The sequence below is a fragment of the Phacochoerus africanus genome, chromosome 3, assembly GCF_016906955.1.
Source record: "Phacochoerus africanus isolate WHEZ1 chromosome 3, ROS_Pafr_v1, whole genome shotgun sequence".
NCBI lineage: Eukaryota > Metazoa > Chordata > Mammalia > Artiodactyla > Suidae > Phacochoerus > Phacochoerus africanus.
Genome location: NC_062546.1, coordinates 83,684,873 through 83,704,270, shown reverse-complemented (window position 1 = coordinate 83,704,270; position 19,398 = coordinate 83,684,873). Strand labels below are relative to the sequence as shown.

Below are 19,398 nucleotides of genomic sequence, written 5' to 3'. Positions count from 1 at the left end.
CAGCTGTGGTGTAGGTCACAGACATGTGTTGCATCCCACATTGCTGTGGCTGTGGCATAGTTGCAATTCGACTCCTAGCCTGGGAACTTCCATATGCTGCAGGTGTGGCGCTAAAAAGCAAAATGATAATGATAATGATAATAATAATGAAAATAAAAAATAAAAAAGCAAAATACATATATTTAAAAATGTTTAATATGGTTGGCATTTTCAAATTTATCTGAAAGGCCAAATACCATCAAGGAGATGGTTTTGGGCTGACTTTTTGATTGTTCTGTTCTGGGTAGCTCTGCAAGGATGTGTTCATTATGTACTGGCAAATTCTAAGGTAGCAAAGAATGTAAGTGCCTAAGAATCATTGCTTTTCAGAAGTAAGCAAAAGGATTAAAAATATGAATGGGGCACCTAGGTACAGGAGATTGATAGAAAAAATACAAACAAGTGGACAGGAAAAGCCATGGTGTTCAAACAAAGGAGATTACAATCTTATTGTTGTTAGAAGCATCTCTCTTAAGGGCAATATCATCAAGATGGTGACATGGTCATTCCTGAATTCAGTTCTCCTCACAAGAACACCAGCTAGCAACACCAACATAGGCAAGACATCACCGTGAAAATCTTAGCATGGAGGTAAGGTGGAAGCTGACCTCTGGATCATGGAGACCAAGAAGGACCTCATTAGAAGAGTAAGAGAAAATGCTAGACTTTGATCCCATCGCCCCTCCCACAGGATGGTGCAGTGCCACACTGAGAGACCCCAAAGGCCTATAGATTCTCCAGTGGGAAAAAAAGCCCAAAGTGGAGTCCACCTTCCCAGCATTGCAGGTCATCCCCAGGGAGGCTCACTTGGGTCTTGGACCAGAGGAGTCACAGGGAAGCTGTGGGGTTTAACACTGGAGATCACACTGAGGTAGAGAAGGGGGCAGGGCTTACAATAACCAGCAGTTGGACCTGGGCAGACCAAGTTTCTCCTTGCAGTGAGGTAAGAAGTCCCAGCCAGTGGCTGTGCCCATCTGCAGAGCCAAGCAGCCACACAGGTGATCTCCTCTGGCCGGAGTATTTGATACATAGTTCTGCCTGATTTGATCTCCAAATAACAAGCTGTGATGGCCTTGGAGCCTCCTCTTCTGCACCACCCGGGTAGGGAAACAAGCTCTTAGCATTACCTACTGCTGAACAAAGCCCTCAGTCTTGCCTGATGAGGAAGCATAACCAGAACACCTGGGAGACTGAATAGCCCACCCTATAGTTACACTTACAGGGGCAACTGAGCAGAGAACCCATCCAGTGGCACTGCCTGACCAGAGAGCTCAGTGGACAGTTTTGCCTAACCTTGGTCCCCAGACAGTGAGCCTTGCCAGCTGTTCTATGACAGGAAAACAAATTTGTAGGCCTGCTCATTACTGAGTATGGTTCCCAACTAAGAAGCCTGCCTGTGAATGCAAACAATTGTGGAGCCCATTCTACAATTGCACTTGAGCAAAGAACCAAGCCAGCAGTCCTAGCCAGCTGTTCCCATCCAGGGAACCCCAACTCAGAGCTCAGGCAGTGGTCTCACTAAAATAGAGACCCTGATAACAAGCCCCACTGGTCAAAGGATGCTACCAGAACCATCAGAACCTCAAGCTGAGCTGACAGGTGAAGTGCTCCTTCTCCCCAAGTGAATCTGTAAAGTCTAGAAGAGGAATCTGCTTTCTCAAATGCACAGATACCAATACAAAGAATCTAAGATCAGAATCTAAGAATCTAAGAATCTAAGAATCAGATAAACATGATGTTATCAAAAAATAAGATAAAATAAAACTCTAATAACTGACTCTAGAGAAATGGAGGTCTATGAACTGTCTGGGAAAAAAAAGCTTCTGAATAATTCTCTTAAGGAAGTCTAATAAAATACAAGAACACACAACTAAACGAAATTAGGAAAATAATGCATAAACAAAATGAGAGGTTCAACAAGGAAACAGAAACCATCCAAAAAACCCCAGATATCTGAGAGTTTAAGAATACACTGAGTGAACTGAAGAATTCAATAGGGAACTTCAACAGCAGACTTGACCAAGTAGAAGAATAAATTAATGAATTACAAGTCATTTGAAATTATGCAGTCATCTGAGAAAAAAAAAAGAAAAGAAAGAAAAGAAAAAGATATAAAAACCTTTGGAGTTTAGGGGACATACTCAAGAGAAATGATATAAACAATATATGCATTATGGTTAAGGACTGTTTCTGCTGGAACAAATCTATAAAACCTGCAGGAGGTGACCATTTATTCAAATGCACAACCAAGAATACCAGAAAGGAAGGGGAGATAAAGACTTTCCCAAACAAACAAAAGCTGATAATATCACCATTAGACCTACCTTATAAGAAATGCTATGAGATGTTCTTCTGGAGGGAATATAATTATGTTAATTAACATCATAAAAATACATGAATGTAGGCATAAAACTTACTGGTAACAGTAAATATACGGACAAGGCTGGATTTTCTAATTTCGTAGTGATGTCGTGTAGTTTACCTACAACTCTAGCTTAAAACTTTAAACTAAAATTATTAAAAATAACTGTAACCACAATAATTTATTACTGGATACAAAGCATAGAGATCTATAAATTATAACAATAATATAAAATGTGATAATAATATAAAATACATAAAATGTGTAGGGTTGATGTATGCTATTGAAGTTAAGTTGTAATCAACTTAAAATAGGATGTTATAAATAGAAGATATTTTAAGTCTCAATATAACTACAAAGGAAACTACAAAGGAAAAACCTGTAGTACTTACACAAAAGATTGTGATAAACAAAGCATACTGCTGCAAAATGTCAACAAGTCACAAAATAAATCATTAAGATAAAAGAGCAAGGAACCAAAGATTTATAACACAATCATCAAACAATGAACAAAATGGCAAAAGTAAGTCCTCATATACCAATAGTTACTGTTTTTTTTTTCTTTTTATGGCCACACCTGTGGTATATGGAAGGTCCTCCTCAAATTATTTTAAATGTAAATGGAATAAATTCTCCAATACAAAGACATAAAATGGCTGAATGGAATTTTTTAAAAATCCAACAATATTCAGCTTAAAAGCTCACTTTAGCTTTAAATATACATACAGACTGAGAGTATAGGGATAGGAAAAGATATTTCAAACAAATGATAACCAGCAGAAAGCAAGGTTAGCTATATTTGTGTCAGACAAAATAGACTTTAAGCTACAAATGCTCAGAAGAGACTAATAAGGTTATAATATAATGATAAAGAGTTCAATCCATCAAGAATATGTAGCAATTGTAAATACTTATGCACCCAACATTGGAACATTGAAATATCTGAAGCAAACACTAACAGAAGTAAAAGGAGAAATAAACAGCAGTACAGTAATAGCTGGAGACTTTAATACTTTACTCTCAACAATGGATAGATCTCTAGCAAAGAATCCATAAGGAAACAGTGGATGTGAAAACACTATAAATCAAATACACCTAACAGACACACACAGAACATTCCATTAAACAACACAAAAATATACATTCTTCTCAAGTGCACACAGAACAATTTCTAGGATAGACTATATGTTAGGAAATAAAACAAGTCTTAGTTAATTTAATTACATTGAACTCATACCATATCTTTTCCAAACATAGTGACGTGAAACTATAAATCAATAACAGGAGAAAAACAGGATAATTCACAAATGCATGGACTTAAAAAAAAAAGCCTGAACAACCAATAGATCAAAGAGGAGATCAAAAAGAGAAGGAAATGAGGCCCAAGTGTAGCAGAAGGGAGGGAATAATAAAAATCAGAGGAGAAACAAGCACAATTAAAAACAATAGAAACCCAATGGAAAAATGGGCAAAAGACCTGAAGAGACATTTCTCCAAGGAAGATGTACAGATAGCCAATAAGCACATGAAAAAATGCTCAACATCACTGATTATTAGAGAAATGCAAATCAAAACTACCATGAGATATCACCTCATACCAGTCAGAATGGCCATCATTAATAAGTCCACAAATAACAAATACTGCCGGGGGTGTGGAGAAAAGGGAACCCTCCTGCACTGTTGGTGGGAATGTAAGCTGGTAAAACCACTCTGGAGAACAGTATGGAGGTACCTTAGAAATCTATACATAGAACTACCATATGACCCAGTGATCCCACTCTTGGGCATATATCCAGACAAAACTTTCCTTGAAAAAGACACATACACCCTCATGTTCCTTGCAGCTCTATTTGCAATAGCCAAGACATGGAAACAACCCAAATGTCCATTAACAGATGATTGGATTAGGAAGATGTGGTATGTATACACAATGGAATACTACTCATCCATAAAAAAGAATGAAATAATACCATTTGCAGCAACATGGATGGAACTAGAGACTCTCATACTGAGTGAAGTAAGTCAGAAAGAGAAAGACAAATACCAGATGATATCACTCATACCTGTTATCTAATATAGAGCACAAATGAACGTTTCCACAGAAAAGAAAATCATGGACTTGAAGAATAGACTTGTGGTTGCCTGGGGGAGGGGGAGGGAGTGGGAGGGATTGGAGCTTAGGGTTAAAGGATGCAAATTATTGCTCTTGAAATGGATTTACAATGAGATCCTGATGTGTAGCATTGAGAACTATGTCTAGATACTTACAGCACAGCACAGCAATGGTAGAAAAAAGAATGTATACATGTATGTGTAACTGGGTCCCCATGCTGTGCAGTGGGAAAAAAAAAGTGTGTCTGGGGAAATAACAATAAAAAATAAATAAAAAAAAAGCCAGTACTGTAGTGGAAAAAAAAAAAAACAATAGAAAGGATTAACAAAATAAAAGCTGGTTTTTGAAAAGATAATAACAACTGACAAACCTTTGGTCTAACCCAGAGAAAAAAGAGAGAGGACTCAAATGAATAAAATTATAAATGAAAGAGGAGACCTTATAACTGATACCACAGACATGCAAAGGATCAGAAGAGACTACTTTGAACAACTATATGCCAAAAAATTGGAGAAACTGGAAAAAAACTGAGAAATTCCTAGAAGCAAAAAAAACCTAAATCATGGAGAATAAAAAAATCTGAACAGACCAAGAATGAGTTAGGTGACTGACTCAGTAACCATAATGTTCACAGCAGAGAAATGCAAAGGACCTAATAGTTCACTGGTAACCAAAGATTTAAGAAAATTTGATGCCAAAAATTCTCAAACTTTTCCAAAAAATTGAAGAGGAATGAATACTCCAAATTACATCTTATGAGGCCAGCATCACTCTGATTCCAAAACCAGATAAGAATACTACAAGAAAAGTGAACTACAGGCCAATATCCCTGATGAAGACACATGTAAAAATTCTGAACAAAGTCCTTGTAAACTGATTTCAACAGCTCAGTAAAAGGATCATACACCAAAATCAATTGGGAATCACCCCTTAGATGCAAGGATGGTTCAACATATGCAAATCAGCAAGTGTGATAAATTATGACAATGAAAAATCCTATGATCATCTCAATAAATGCAGAAAAAGTCATTTGACAAAAATTCAGCATTCATTCATTATAAAAACTCAACAAATTGTGTATAGAAGGAATATATACTCCAACATGATAAAGGCCATATATGATAAGCTCACAGCTAACATCATACTAAATAGTGAAAAGTTGAAAACTTCTCCTCTAAGATCGGGTACAAGACAAGGATGCCCACTTTCACCACTCCCATTCTTCATGGTACCGAAAGTTCCAGTTGGAGAGTTCAAGAAAAAAATAAAAATAAATAAAAGCCATAAAATCAGAAAGGAAAAAGTATAATTGTCTCTATTTGCAGATGATATTATTTATAGAAAACCTAAAAAACTTCATCAAAAACTGTTAGATATAATCATGAATTGAATAAAGTTGCAGGATTCAAAATCAACATAGAGAAATCAATAGCATTTCTATACAATAACAACTAATTATCTAAAAAAGAGATAAGGAAAACAGTCCAATTTACAATAGCATCAAAATCAGTAAAATGCTTAGGAATAAATCTAACCAAGAGGTGAAAAATCTCTGCAATGAAAACTGTAGGACACTTATGAAAGAAACTGAAGATGACACAAATAAATAGAAAGATATCTTGTGTTCATGGCTTGGAGCAATTAATACCATTAAAATGCTCATATTATCTAAAATATTGATAGATTCAATGCAATTATTATCAAGATTACAGTAATTTTTTACAGAAATAGAAAAACAATCCTAAACTTTGTTTGGAGCCACAAAAGACCCTGAATAGGTAAAGGAGCCCTAAAGAACAGAGCTGGAGGCATAACACTTCCTGATTTCAAACTGTATTATAAACTGATAGTAATCAAAAGAGTATGATACTTGAATTAAAAACAAACACATAGACCAATGGAACAGAATTAAGAACCCATAAATAAACCCATGCATGGTATGGTCACTAATATTTGACACGGGAGCCAAAACTACTCATGGAAAAAATACAGATCTTCTTCAGTGTTGCCATGAGCTGTGGTGTAGTTCATAGACGTGGCTCAGATCCTGTGTTGCTGAGGCTGTGGCGCAGGCCACGGGCTACAGCTCTGATTTGACCCTTAGGCTGGGAACCTCCATATGCTGCGGGTGTGGCCTAAAAAGACAAAAAGGCAAAAAAAAAAAAAGAAAAAAAAATACAGGATCTTCAATGAACGATGCTGGGAAAATTGGATAATCACATGTAAAAGAATGGAACTAAACCTCTATCTTAACACCTTTCATAAAAATTAACTCAAGATGAATTAGACTTAAATGTAAGATATGAAACCATAAAACTCCTACAATAAAACATAGGAACAAGAACTCCTTGATATGGGTCTTGGCAATGATTTCTTGGATGTTACACCTAAAGCCCAAATAACAAAAAAAAAAAAAAAAAAAGCAAGTGGAACTACATCAAACTAAACAGCTTCTGCACAGCACAATAAATAATTGACAAAATAAAAGACAACCTATAAAATGGGTAAAAATATTTGCAAACTACACATCTGATAAGGGATTAATATCTAGAATAAATAAGAAACTCTTACAACTTAACAGCAAAATATCAAATCCAATTAAAAAGTGGTCCTTTTTTGAAAGAAAAAATTCAAATGGCTAACAGGTACAAGAAAAGGTGCTCAATATCACTAGTCATCAGCAAAAGATCATATCAAAACCACAAGAGATATCACTTCACACCTATTAGAATGTGTTATTAGAAAGACAAAAGTTAACAAGTGCTGGTGATGTTATATGTCAATGTTATATGTCAATTATAACTCAATAAAACTGGAAGAGAAAGAATAAAGGCAATTAAATCATTGCATACAAAAAAATAAACAAGCCAAAAGAAACACCCTCCCAACACTCAAAATTAAATTCCATTAAAAAATATACTGAATTAAGTGGTAAGCCATTAAAGTACACACTGAATTTGGAAGAGGACAGTAGCTGTGGGAGGGTAAAATGTAACATTCAGTATAGTAGTTGCCCTTGAGGAGATTACCATTGAAGTGAAACAAAAGTGAACATGAAACCTCAAGTTATGTTGCACTGCATGACCTCCACAATCAGTACCATGTGACACTAGGATTCTATGACTGCACACAGGACAATGACCTACTTATGTTGTGGCATGGATCACCAATACTACGGGAGCTCCAGCAGAAGGAAGGTTCGGGGAGGACCCCCACAGCCCTGAAAGGCCCCTAAATGCCTGTGGAATTGGGTTGCTCCTCAGGATTCACTGCTTGAGGGCAGGTGAAGAAGTGAGTGTGTGGTGTAGTGTCTTGCCAATTAAGGGTCATGGATAGATTTAGACTCTGAAAATAAAGACTGAAGGAAGGAAAAAAATACATCAGAAGCACAAGTCAAATTTAAAATCCTCTCATCTCATCTGAGATAACATAAAACAAAACACTAGCAAAAAATAAAGTCAACACTCCAAGAAGTGACAGCACATTTTTACACCTTGGTTCTAAGCTGTCAGATTCTCAACTGTTTGTGAGCATAATCTGTACTCTAATATTCTTTTCTTTCTATCTTGGCCTAAAGATATGAATATAGGACCCTTCGAAATATCAGATAAAAAAGAAAAGAAAAAAACCATGCTAGGCAGAAAACATGAGAATTATGTCCTATCAAGATAATGATAACACAGGTGTCCAAAAGAAGACAAGAACAGAAGAGGGAGAGTGGAAAATCTTGGACGCCACAAATCAAGAGGCTTTCAGAAATGTGTAAATATGGTAGGCTCCTTACTGCAATTATACTGCGAGAACCCTCTGATCTGATATGATCACGGGTGGGCCAGTTCATCAAAATGTCTGTCAGAGGACAGAATTTGAAAAATATTTCTCGTGTGCATTCATGTCCCATGCAGAGGGAGCACAGATTAGAAGTGAAAAGAAGGAAGTGGACCCTGACCATCAATTTAAATTCCCACTCTGTCGATTACTGCTGAATGACATGACCTCTTGTTACTTAAGTGTTCCCATCTGTAAAATGGGTGCAGAGGTAGTTCCTGCCTCACAGCACCATAGTGCAGATTAAATTGGTGAACACTCTAAAGGTTGTAGAACAGTATATGATCCATGGTAAGTATTATGTATGTTAAATAACATTTTTGGTAGGGCCCAAACTGTTTCTTTGTCTAGGTATCATTATTAGAGTTCTCCTACATCTTTTTTTTTGGGGGGGGGGCATCAAACATGTGCTTTATGTATTATTGTCTATGATTTCTAGGTTTTGTTTTTCTTAACAGTGGAATGAGATTTTAATAACCACTTGAGAAGCAAATTACAGGCAGAACACCTCTGCATTTAATACAATCCCCCAACTCCCACAATTTATTTTTTTGCAGTTAGACACCTAAATTTCATTTGATCACAAACATTTTTTTAGGAATTTTCCTTTAGAGTGCTTTTGAAGCACTCAACTTTGTTTTATAGAGACAATTCCTTTTGTACTACATTTCATCAGTTTATAAAGTAGTTAAAAGTCACATAATTACATGACAAGTACTACTCATATGAACATACCAAGTTACAAATATAACTCATTCGTTGTGGAGATTCCACCTAACTGGGAAGATAAGTAAGTACTCCTAATAGAGAGGTCTCTATTAGTTGCCAATGTTCAGTAAATTGAGAGTATTATTTAATATGATTTTTAAGTGGAAATGGTGAGCATTGGTTAATCTGGCCAGTAAGTTCAAATAAGGTTAGTTTATAGACCATAGTTCCATTAAGAATGTTACTTTTGGATTTCATTTGGTTTCTTAATTCATTAGAATTTAGCTTAAATTATTGATTTTAATATAGAGGGCCGTCTTAATTTGATTTGTTACCATGGTCCCAGAGATCGTTTTATGGAAATTGGAATCAACAGAGAAGTTTATTGCCATTCTTAAGATTTTAGTTTTCAGCTTAGGCTTCTTTTCTTTCCTACCATGGACCTTGGTCCCTTTGCAGGTTTCCAAGAATCTGTCAATTATTCCTTAGAACTATGTCTTTTCATTCCTCCTATACCAGAATTTTCTTAATAATATCCATGTAATCCCTTATTATCTATTTCTGAGGGACAAAGAATTAACGATTTCCTATAAATTATTTTCTTTTCTATTATTTATAGCGTATCTACTAAAATCACAATAGGTTCGACAATCTTCTTTCCACTTTTCTCTTCAGATAGCTACTTAAGATTGTAGAGAATCATTAGGCTGGGTTCAGCTGATAACAACTAGTGTAGTTTTTTTAAGATACACAGAAAACTGCTTAGAAGTCTACTGTACTGAATCTCTAGTACATGCACAGAAGCTATAAGGTCAAGGACACTTGGGACCAGGCACACTGGTGGATTTGCTGTACTCACCAGCCAGTCACACTCTCAAAGAGACTGGGCTGGACCAGCATGGTTGCATAGTTCCAAAGCATCCACGTAAGACAGGAAACATTCAGAAGAAGAGGTACAGGTATAAACCTCTCTTACGGGTAATGTAAAATAACACCCAAACTTGCAGAATGAATCTGGGTCATTTATTCATTATTCCATTCAACACATAATTATAGAACTTCCATAGGTGCAAAGCAAGCTCAAACTGTTTTACGTTAGCCAGTGCTCCATGATATGTATTCATGCCACCAGGAAATTAAAAAAAAAAAAAAAAAATCACAGGTCAAATGGCTAACAGACCACTTGAAAAGCAGCAACTTTTTCTATCTATGATTCAGAGTCCTAAGATATTAGCAGGCAGGCATCATTTTCGATACTATTCTAATTTGGAGAACTATTAACAACCCATCTTTTTGAAAATCCATTTAAATTAGAATGGCTCCTAGAAGCGAGGTCTATTTAGAGAGAAATAATGAGTTGGCTGGAAACACCCAATGAATCACCATTGAGTTCCATTGTTAGCACAAACACCATCCTCAGCCATTTGGATATGTATTTAAAAAATGTGTGATAGCCAATGAAAAAGTTTAAATATTTGCGGCCCCTGTTCTTATTGTGGAAATAAACCATTGTGATTCATAGACAGGGATGGCAGATCCTTAAAAAATTATTCCAGAAAAGCCTCCAGTTAAAGCAGGCAAAGCAGAAAAACTCATGAACATGCAACAGCTGTTAAAAGTAATTATAATTTTGGATCTTGATTATGAGAGAACAAACTAAATACAACTTTTTACAGATGCAAGATTCTCTATGACCAGTGTTTATCGTTCTGGGATCAGGAAACTGAATAGAGATAGATGATTTTTTTTCTCCACACAATTTTTGAGTCATAAATTATGAATTATACACTAACAGATAAAGCAGAGAGAAAATTAATTTAAGAGATGAGATCTATTTTACAATTCAGAGAGCTCTTTTCTTTTAATTTGGGAGAGGAAATTACGTTTTGATGTTCAGCTTTACCAAACATCTTTCTTTTTCTGAAATGAACTGCAATTTCTCATTTTTCTTCCCTGAGGAGTCAGGGAAAGATGTTGGTTCTGAAGTTTAGAGGATACATTAGCAACACTGTCTCATCTATCTGGAGAAATGTTATCCTGTGGAACTTTCTATGATGATGGAAATGCTACATATAAAGGTGGTCTAACATGGTAAGTGCTGGCCATATGTGGCTTTTCAACACTCGAAAAGTGACTAGTTTGACATAGAAAATTAACTTTCACTTAAATTAATTTTTAGTTTCCATAGCACCACATGGCTAGTGGCTACAGTGCTGGACAGGCTAGTCTAGAGGAGACTTCAGTCTTTCCCCTTTCTTTTAGTCAATGTGACCAGGCAGCTGAAGGTCTGTATACTCCCCCTGTGAAACCTCGCACATGCCTTGCCAGCTTAGTCTCAGAAGGGCTCTGAGAGTGACTTAGGAGAGCTTGTTTGAGCAAACACTCACATTAATAGGATTTTAAAAAATAAGAAACGGGAGTTTCCCCTGCGGCAAAATGGGATCAGTAGCATCTCTGCAGCACCAGGATGCAGTTTCGATCTTGGCCCGGCACAGTGGGTTAAAGATCCCTTGTTGCCACAGCTGCATCATAGTTCGCATAGATCTGATCCCTAGCTGGGAACTTCATATGCCCTTGGATAGCTAAAAAGAAAAAAAAAAAAAAAAAAAAGAACCAGCAAAGATCAGCCTTCTAGACCTTTTGGCCACCTATGTGTCTCCCTGCAGTCAGATAAATTTTCTAGTGCTTTCTCAGGGACAGCTTCAAAATGATTCAAATGGTTTGACTTTCCATGACTTTGTCTGTTATGAAGGGCAAGCAAGGGAAGAGTGGGGTGAGGGCTCTTAAATAAAGAGAACCTCTAATATAATGAGGCGGAGGGGAGAAAGCATTAGGTTGTGAGGATTGGGAAGGCTGCACAGAGAGAGATCTGAAAGCACTACCAACCCCAGCTGTATTTTTGAGAGTGTGAAGTAAAGAAATGCACTTTGGCATGCCATAAAATTCTTCTTTGCTTATCACAGAGTGCGAAAGTATTACTATTGGTCCCCAAAACAATTATTTACTGACTCCATTCCCCAGTGACACTTCATTGACTAGAGGATATTTCCATTGTCCCCTTTTACTTGTTTATTATGTGTTGGTGCATTTCTTTATCAAAATTAGCTTTATAGAGTCAGAGATTTAAGATACGTTCAATTTTAATGACGTCCCTGGAGAGGGACAGAATTGAAGTTCTGATGTAATATGTCTTGCCCATAGAGACAATGGTAACTTTCAAGCTTAAGTCACCTCTTGTCAATAGCATTTCGGTAGCCAAGATTGTTTTCCACCTAAACACATACCTGGAGGAGCAGATCAGAAGCTGGTCTGACTCGCTGTTGGAACAGGATGCTGAGTGTTCGATTCTGTTGTTCCAAATCAAAAACTCTTGTTTTCAACTTTACACACTCCTCCCTTAGATCCTACAACAAATACATTGGAAAAAAAAGAAAGTCTATAACTGAAAGATACTTTTGCATATTACAGTCATATTTTCTCGATATTTCAGACACATTAGTCAAAAATAGTATTTTTCTTCTTCAAAACCTCTAGAAATAAATAGCATACAATATTTTTTCCACGGCACGTTGTTGTCTGATAGAATTATTATATTCAGGGGAGACCAATTTTAAAAAAAGCCCCTTGCAATCAGAAATGCATTAATTTAGCATGCTATTTTTGGAGATGGTAAATCTCAGCGATATAAAGTCAATTTAAGTTTCCACCTATATATTTTGCCTTTTCACTGTCTTCATAAAAGCAATCACAAAGCACAAACCACAAGGACAATAATGTTTTGGCAGTGAATAGAGAGTTGATGAACTAAGCAACTATCACTTTGGATGGAGCCTTCCCTCACCGTTTGTGGAAACAAGTTGAAATTCTGAGTGTGGCTGTTAATATAGTCAGTGATGCATTGAAGAGAAATGAAGCAACTCTGAAGGGAAGGCTTATAAGGCTGCTTGAAACTTGCCCATTCTCTACACTAGTGGATTTCCATATCTTTTGGGGTGTTCTGGTCTTAGTGCCGGGGAAGAAGTGGGGTAACCATAGCACGGTATCTTCTAGAGCAGCTCTTATGAGTGGTTCAGACACCACAGAGACCTCCTCCCCGCTTTATGAGGGGAGCTGATGTATGGGACCTTTAAGTTTCTCCAGAATTCCACCAAGAAGCTGCCTTCCAAACTAACTTGTGATAAAGTTCCTTGTTTGGGCATGTCTATACCCTCTTTAATGGGGTTCAAGAAAGACCAGGTAGAATAAAGCCCTAATCAAGGTTCTTCAAAAGCAGACCCTTGATTACATTTCACACTTTCTATTACTCTATTTCCTGATTAAAAAAGACTTCTCCTCTTACCATGCAAAGAATGAGGATCTGCTGTTTTTGAAAGCCCCATGCATTCTGACAGCCTCCCCCATCCCCCACCTCCTTTTCTCTTCTCTGGTCCAAGTTTGGCTCTTTGGATAACATCCAATTCAAATTCTGCCCCTTCCCTGACACTCTGATCTGCTCCCTTTTCTGAACTCCAATAAGCCCTCAATGCCTGTTATATGCCATTTAGCTAATGTCTATTCACTGCTTTGTGTTGATTTTCTTTCAGGCTCTAGATTTTTTTGGTCAATTAATTACAGGACATGTTCCTCAAAAGGCAAGCACAGAGGATACTCACATAAATAGCAGCATAGGAATATTATTCTGACCCTTTTCTTTTTAAAATTTTTAATTGATTTTGGGCATTTCCATCGTGGTGCAGCGGAAACGAATCCAACCTAGGAACCATGAGGTTGCGGGTTTGATCCCTGGCCTTGCTCAGTGGGTTAAGGATCCGGCATTGCCGTGAGCTGTGGTATAGGTTGCAGATGTGGCTCGGATCTGGCGCTGCTATAGCTCTGGTGTAGGCTGGCAGCTGTAGCTCCAATTGGACCCCTAGCTTGGGAACCTCCATATGCCACAGGTGCGACCCTAAAAAGACAAGAGACCAAAAAAAAAAAATTAATTGATTTTATTGAAGTAGAGTTGATTTATGATGTTTTGTTAATTTCTGCTGTAGAGCAAAGTGATTCAGTTATACATGGATATACATTCCTGTTCGTATTCTTTTCCATTAAATTGTCAAAGGATATTGAATATAGTTCCCTGCGCTATACAGTAAGGCTTTTCTGTTTATCCACCCTATATATAATAGTTTGCATCTGCTAAGCCCAAACCCCCAATTCCCCCACCTTCCACCTCCTTGGCAACCTCAAGTCTGTTCTCTATGTCTGTGAGTCTCTTTCTGTCTCTAGATAAGTTCATTTGGTTCTGACCCTTTTCTTTCATTACCTAGCACAGCACCACACAGAGGAGTAGGAACTTAATAAAACTGTGTGGTTATTTTGTTAAAGGGGATGAGGAGGATGAACTCTATTACCCAGTAATGGTGTGATAACAAGAGTTTTAAGTTTCTCAACAAGCTGCATGTCTGTCCATCTAAGTATTCTGATGTAGGCAGCTATAGGCCTGCCTTAAGAATCTGCAAGCGAGAAAGAGTGCCAGTCCACAGCTTTGCTCCCCGGGGCTTAAGCAGACGTTATGGAGGGGAGTGGGCCTGTTCCATCCATAACCCTGTGGCAACCTAAGTATGCAGCTGGAGAGATCTAGCTTCTGAGGCTTTACATGAACATGCATCGTCATTGCCAGGCTTATTCATTCCATTTACAGGAGGCAAAGAAACAGGCCAAAATGTAGCCCATTTCACAACTTACACTCGCCTCACATTTTTCGTTAAATGGAAAGCTTATGCATAGGATCTTTCAACTGGCTGCTGCCTACACATGCAGAGCAGAGCAAAGAAATGTCCTGCTCAGAAAGAAGCACCCACCGCAAGCTCTAGGAAGACAGTAGCCCGTACAGGCGGGGCAGGGGTGTGTGCTCCTATGAGCCACAGGCCACTCAGCACAGGCCATTTTGGGGGACTAGGCTCTGCTCAAATTAAAAGGCTAAATTTCTTTTCTTTATTTAGAATTCAACCTCTGTGTCTCACTTTTGCTAATTTGTGTTCCTAGCATGTATATAAGGTTCCTTGCTCCCAAACACTAATTGTTTTCACTACTGCTAATTAAGCAATTAATAAAACTTGACTGTGAGGTAAATAAATATTAATAGTACCTACTGGGTAGGAAAACACAACATTCTAATTTGCGGGGGGAGGTATGGAAACAAGCCTAGGAGTGTGTGTGGGTTTGGAAAAAGAAAGGAAACTTGTCAGGAATACCGGCAACAGCTTTTAGCAGCAAAACTAAGAATAACTTGAACATGTCTCTTTAGAGGGATTAAAAAAGTAGGAGTGAAGGAAGGGAGTGGAAGGGACTGGGAGTTTGGGGTTAGTAGATGCAAATTATTACATTTAGAATGGATAAGCAATAAGGTCCTGACTGTATAGCACGGGGAACTAATATCTTTCATGATGGAAGATAATATAAGAAAGCGAATGTGTATATATATATATATATATATGTCATTTTAATGTACGTTAGAAACTGGCACAATGTTGAAAATCCACTACGCTTTAATTAAAAAAATAATGAAAGAAAAAAATCAATATATTTTATAGCGAATTTTCGTGCCCAAATTTCCATGGCTATTACTGTTACTTAAGGCATTAAAAGTTCATTAGCAGAAACCCAATTTATCGACTTTGATAACTGTTCATCACTCTTGGCTCATCTAGATCAGCAAATAGCAGAAGAGGGAGACATAAGGCTTTAGGGCTATGATACTGGTCTTATAATCATCAACCAAAAGAATTGAGCTGGACAGAATACTTGTAGGTATAAAATAATCATCTGTGTAGTTTTAACATTCTTGTTTCCTTCACTCAAGCTGTGGATGGTAAGTGATACTGGACAGCCATCATCCCAAGAAAGTATAATCAAAACCATGTGTGTAGAGTTCCTGTTAAGGACCCGACATAGTATCTGTGAGGATGCAGGTTCGATCCCTGGCCTTGCTCAATGGGTTAAGGATCTGGTATTGCCTCAAGCTGCTACAGAGGTTGCAAATGTGACTTGGATCCAGCGTTGCTCTGGCTGTGGCAGTTGCAGTTCCAATTCAACCCCTAGCCTTGGAACTTCTATATGCCACAGGTACAGTCGTAAAAAGAAAAAATATCACGTATGTGTGCCTACGTGCATACACATAAACACAAACAGACTGGAGAGATGGAAAGAGGGAGAGGAAAACAATTTCTCTGATGACGATGGCGAGACCTGGCTGGAGAGTGGCAGCTGGTCTCATCTTTGCTTATTCTGGGCTCATGATGAGAACTCACTGACCAAAAAGAGCATCTGACATTTTAAGGCTGAGTATGAGAGCCGTTATTCTAACCCTGACAGTTACAGAGGGGGAAACCAGACTGTGCCTCCCAGGTAAAGCCTTAGAAACTAAAGAAATCTCAGTTGCATCATTTGAAACTATTTTCTCCCATTCTGTGAGTTGTCTTTTTGTTTTCTTTTTGGTTTCCTTTGCTGTGCAAAAGCTTGTCAGTTTGATTAGGTCCCATTGGTTTATTTTTGCTTTTATTTCTGTTGCTTTGGGAACTGACCTGAGAAAACATCTGCAAGGTTGATGTCAGAGAATGTTTTGCCTATGTTCTCTTCCATTGCCTTTGGAATGGATTAGCAATGAGATCCTGTGTGTGGCATTGGGAACTATGTCTAGTCACTTATGATGGAGCATGATAATGTGAGAAAAAAGAATGTACACATGTATGTGTAACTGGGTCACTATGCTGCACAGTAGAAAAAAAATAATGTATTGGGGAAATAAAAAAAAAATCTCAGGTTTAGATGTCATTGTCTGAAATTAAGGCTCCCATCAATGACCATCTGTCCTCGCCCACAACCTTTCTTTTGTACGACCCCAGTATGTCTCAGGCCTCAAGAAGAGGGCCCCCACTGAACACACAGGCTTGTGTCTTCTGGAATGAGAAAGGGGATGCTTTGTATAATGTTATCAGAAAGAAATAATGCCAATGATTTGACTACAGTTTGTTTCACGTAAGTAGAGTGCTCTTCCGATTCAAGGAAAGAGCTAGATCTGTTTTCTTTGCAATTTGCCTGTCACTCTGAATTGAAAACAAAGGAAGCAGTGGTACAGCAGGTTAAGGGTTAAGGATATAGCATTGTTACTGATGCAGCTAGGGTCACTGCTATGGTGTAGGTTCAATCCCTGGCCCAGGAATTTACACATTCCTTGGGTGAGACTAAGAAAGAAAAAAAAAAAAAAGAAAAAGAAAAAGAAAACAAAGAAAAGCATTATAGCTGGATGCGAGGGAAAAGTATACCAAGCAATGTGATATCCTGGTCTAAAACAGCCCTGTGTATCTTATGACCCCAACCATAACTTCCCTGGAGGATCTACACACTGCAATCCTGGAAAGTGTCACCTGTGCTTGGGGCTGAAGAAGATTCTGGATTCACTGCTATAAAGTAGCTGTGGAGGACAGTTACATTATGCATTTTAGAGCAAAACCATGATCAGTTCCAGGCTAAAGGCAAATGGTTTGCTTAGGTGATGTATACTGATACTGTCTCTGGAATATCAATGAAAACTATTTAAATCCGATTTTATCATGTAGAATGATATCACAGAGTTGATACCTATTTGAGAGGCAGTGTGTATCATGAGCATACACTGGATTGAGAGTTAGGGGGGCTTGGCTCTGGTCCTCATTACCCACATGACCTTAAGGAAGTAACTTATTCTGGTTATGCCTCAGCTTCCTCACCTGTAAATGGAGCTACTGCACAAAACTAGGCTTTCAAGACAATGCATGTCTTAGCTGCTTCATGACATGGCTTGTCAAAGACCACCTCAATCCTTCCCCAAAGCTTACTGGAACACCACATCCACCAGCCTCTCCTTGTCCTAACCCTTCTCAGTGTCAATGATACATCTCTATCCTATCTAAGAATGCTAACAATTCTGTAAAAAGAAGAGCCGATTCTGGGAAAGGCTGGTTACATCTCAGACTGATCAAGGACCTCAACATCAAATACTTAAAAAGGCAAGACAGGTAACATAATTGTATTACTGAATCAGGCCAGAACTAATCAATAGGAAGTGGTGAGCCCTGCGGCCAGTTGAATTCTGGAAGCCTTAATCTAAAAGGCATATTTAATCTGAGTGATAGCTAATATAATTACAGTGAATAGAATTGAGCTTATTCCCAAAGCTAGTTGACAATCTAAGGATTAAATGTTTACTAAGGTCCCTGGCAGTTGGGATATTCTAGGGTCCAAAATAAAATTGATTCTGAGAAAGCTTGCCTCCAAATTTACAGTCAGCTTTGACTCCACATATGTCAGATCCTGGGTGTCCTTGCTAGTGAGGACTGGCAATGCTTCTAGAAGTTTTAAGAAATCCACTGGCTACCTAGACGCCCTTTTATTTCCTGCAATTACACATAACTAATGATTGGATTTCAACCTATCTGCTGATTTTCATGGCATCTCCTCTGCTTGCTAAACTACCCTGGCAAAAGAACATAAGTAATTGAATGAGATTGTAGAGGGCAATGGTGCAAAGGATAAGAGCGTGGGGTCTGAGTGCAGTGATCCTCTATTAACATATGGGCTTTGCCACTTCTAGCAATTGGAACTATGGGCAAATTATTTTGTAGTCCTCTCTCACAAGACTGCAGTGAAAACAAAATGACTTAAAGTCCTGGACACAGGGACTGACTCCTTGTAAGCACACAGTAACTATAAACAGACCCTCTTCAGGGAAACAAGATCCTACACACACCATTGCTAGACAAGCAGACACAGATGGCCTGACTGTCCCTCCTAAAGGAAAATGGGTAGGAGTCGGGAGTTAAAAGAAATAAAAGAGGGTCAAGATTCAAAATTGTGTTTGGCTTTTACCCAGATGGCTGTATTGCTTGATTCCACCACACACGAGCCTTATTCCATGCTTCTGAAGAACAAACACCACCATACAATGAGGTCCTGCTGTATAGCACAGAGAACTATATCCAATCACTTGTGACAGAACATGAGAGAACATAAGAAAAAGAATGTATGTAAATGTATGCCTGGGCCACTTCTCTGTAGAGCAGAAATTAATAGAACATTGTGAATCAACTACACTTTAATTAAAAAAATTGAAAAACCATATATATTTGATTTTTCTAAAGAAGATGCAGATAAGATTGAGGTTGTTGATATACTGGAAAACAACTGCAGAGAAAATGCTTTTCTTCCAAATTTGGCATTAGTGGCAAAAAAATAAAGAAGAACCTGGGAGAGTTATATATTTCAGTGAGTGTAATTGTCTAAATGAAGATAAAATACATTTCAGACAAAAATATGAATTTAGCTCAGG

General features: G+C 37.9%; 1 protein-coding gene across 5 annotated transcripts in view; it reads right to left on the bottom strand.

Annotated features, from left to right (window-relative positions):
• NCKAP5 (NCK associated protein 5) overlaps positions 1–19,398 on the bottom strand; it is a 1,086,741-nt gene that overhangs the window by 191,954 nt on the left and 875,389 nt on the right. For all 5 annotated transcript variants that reach the window (XM_047772074.1, XM_047772077.1, XM_047772075.1 and 2 more), the window contains one exon: positions 12,335–12,454. In XM_047772074.1, coding sequence (XP_047628030.1) covers positions 12,335–12,454 — 120 coding nt within the window. The remainder of the gene's footprint in view (positions 1–12,334; positions 12,455–19,398) is intronic.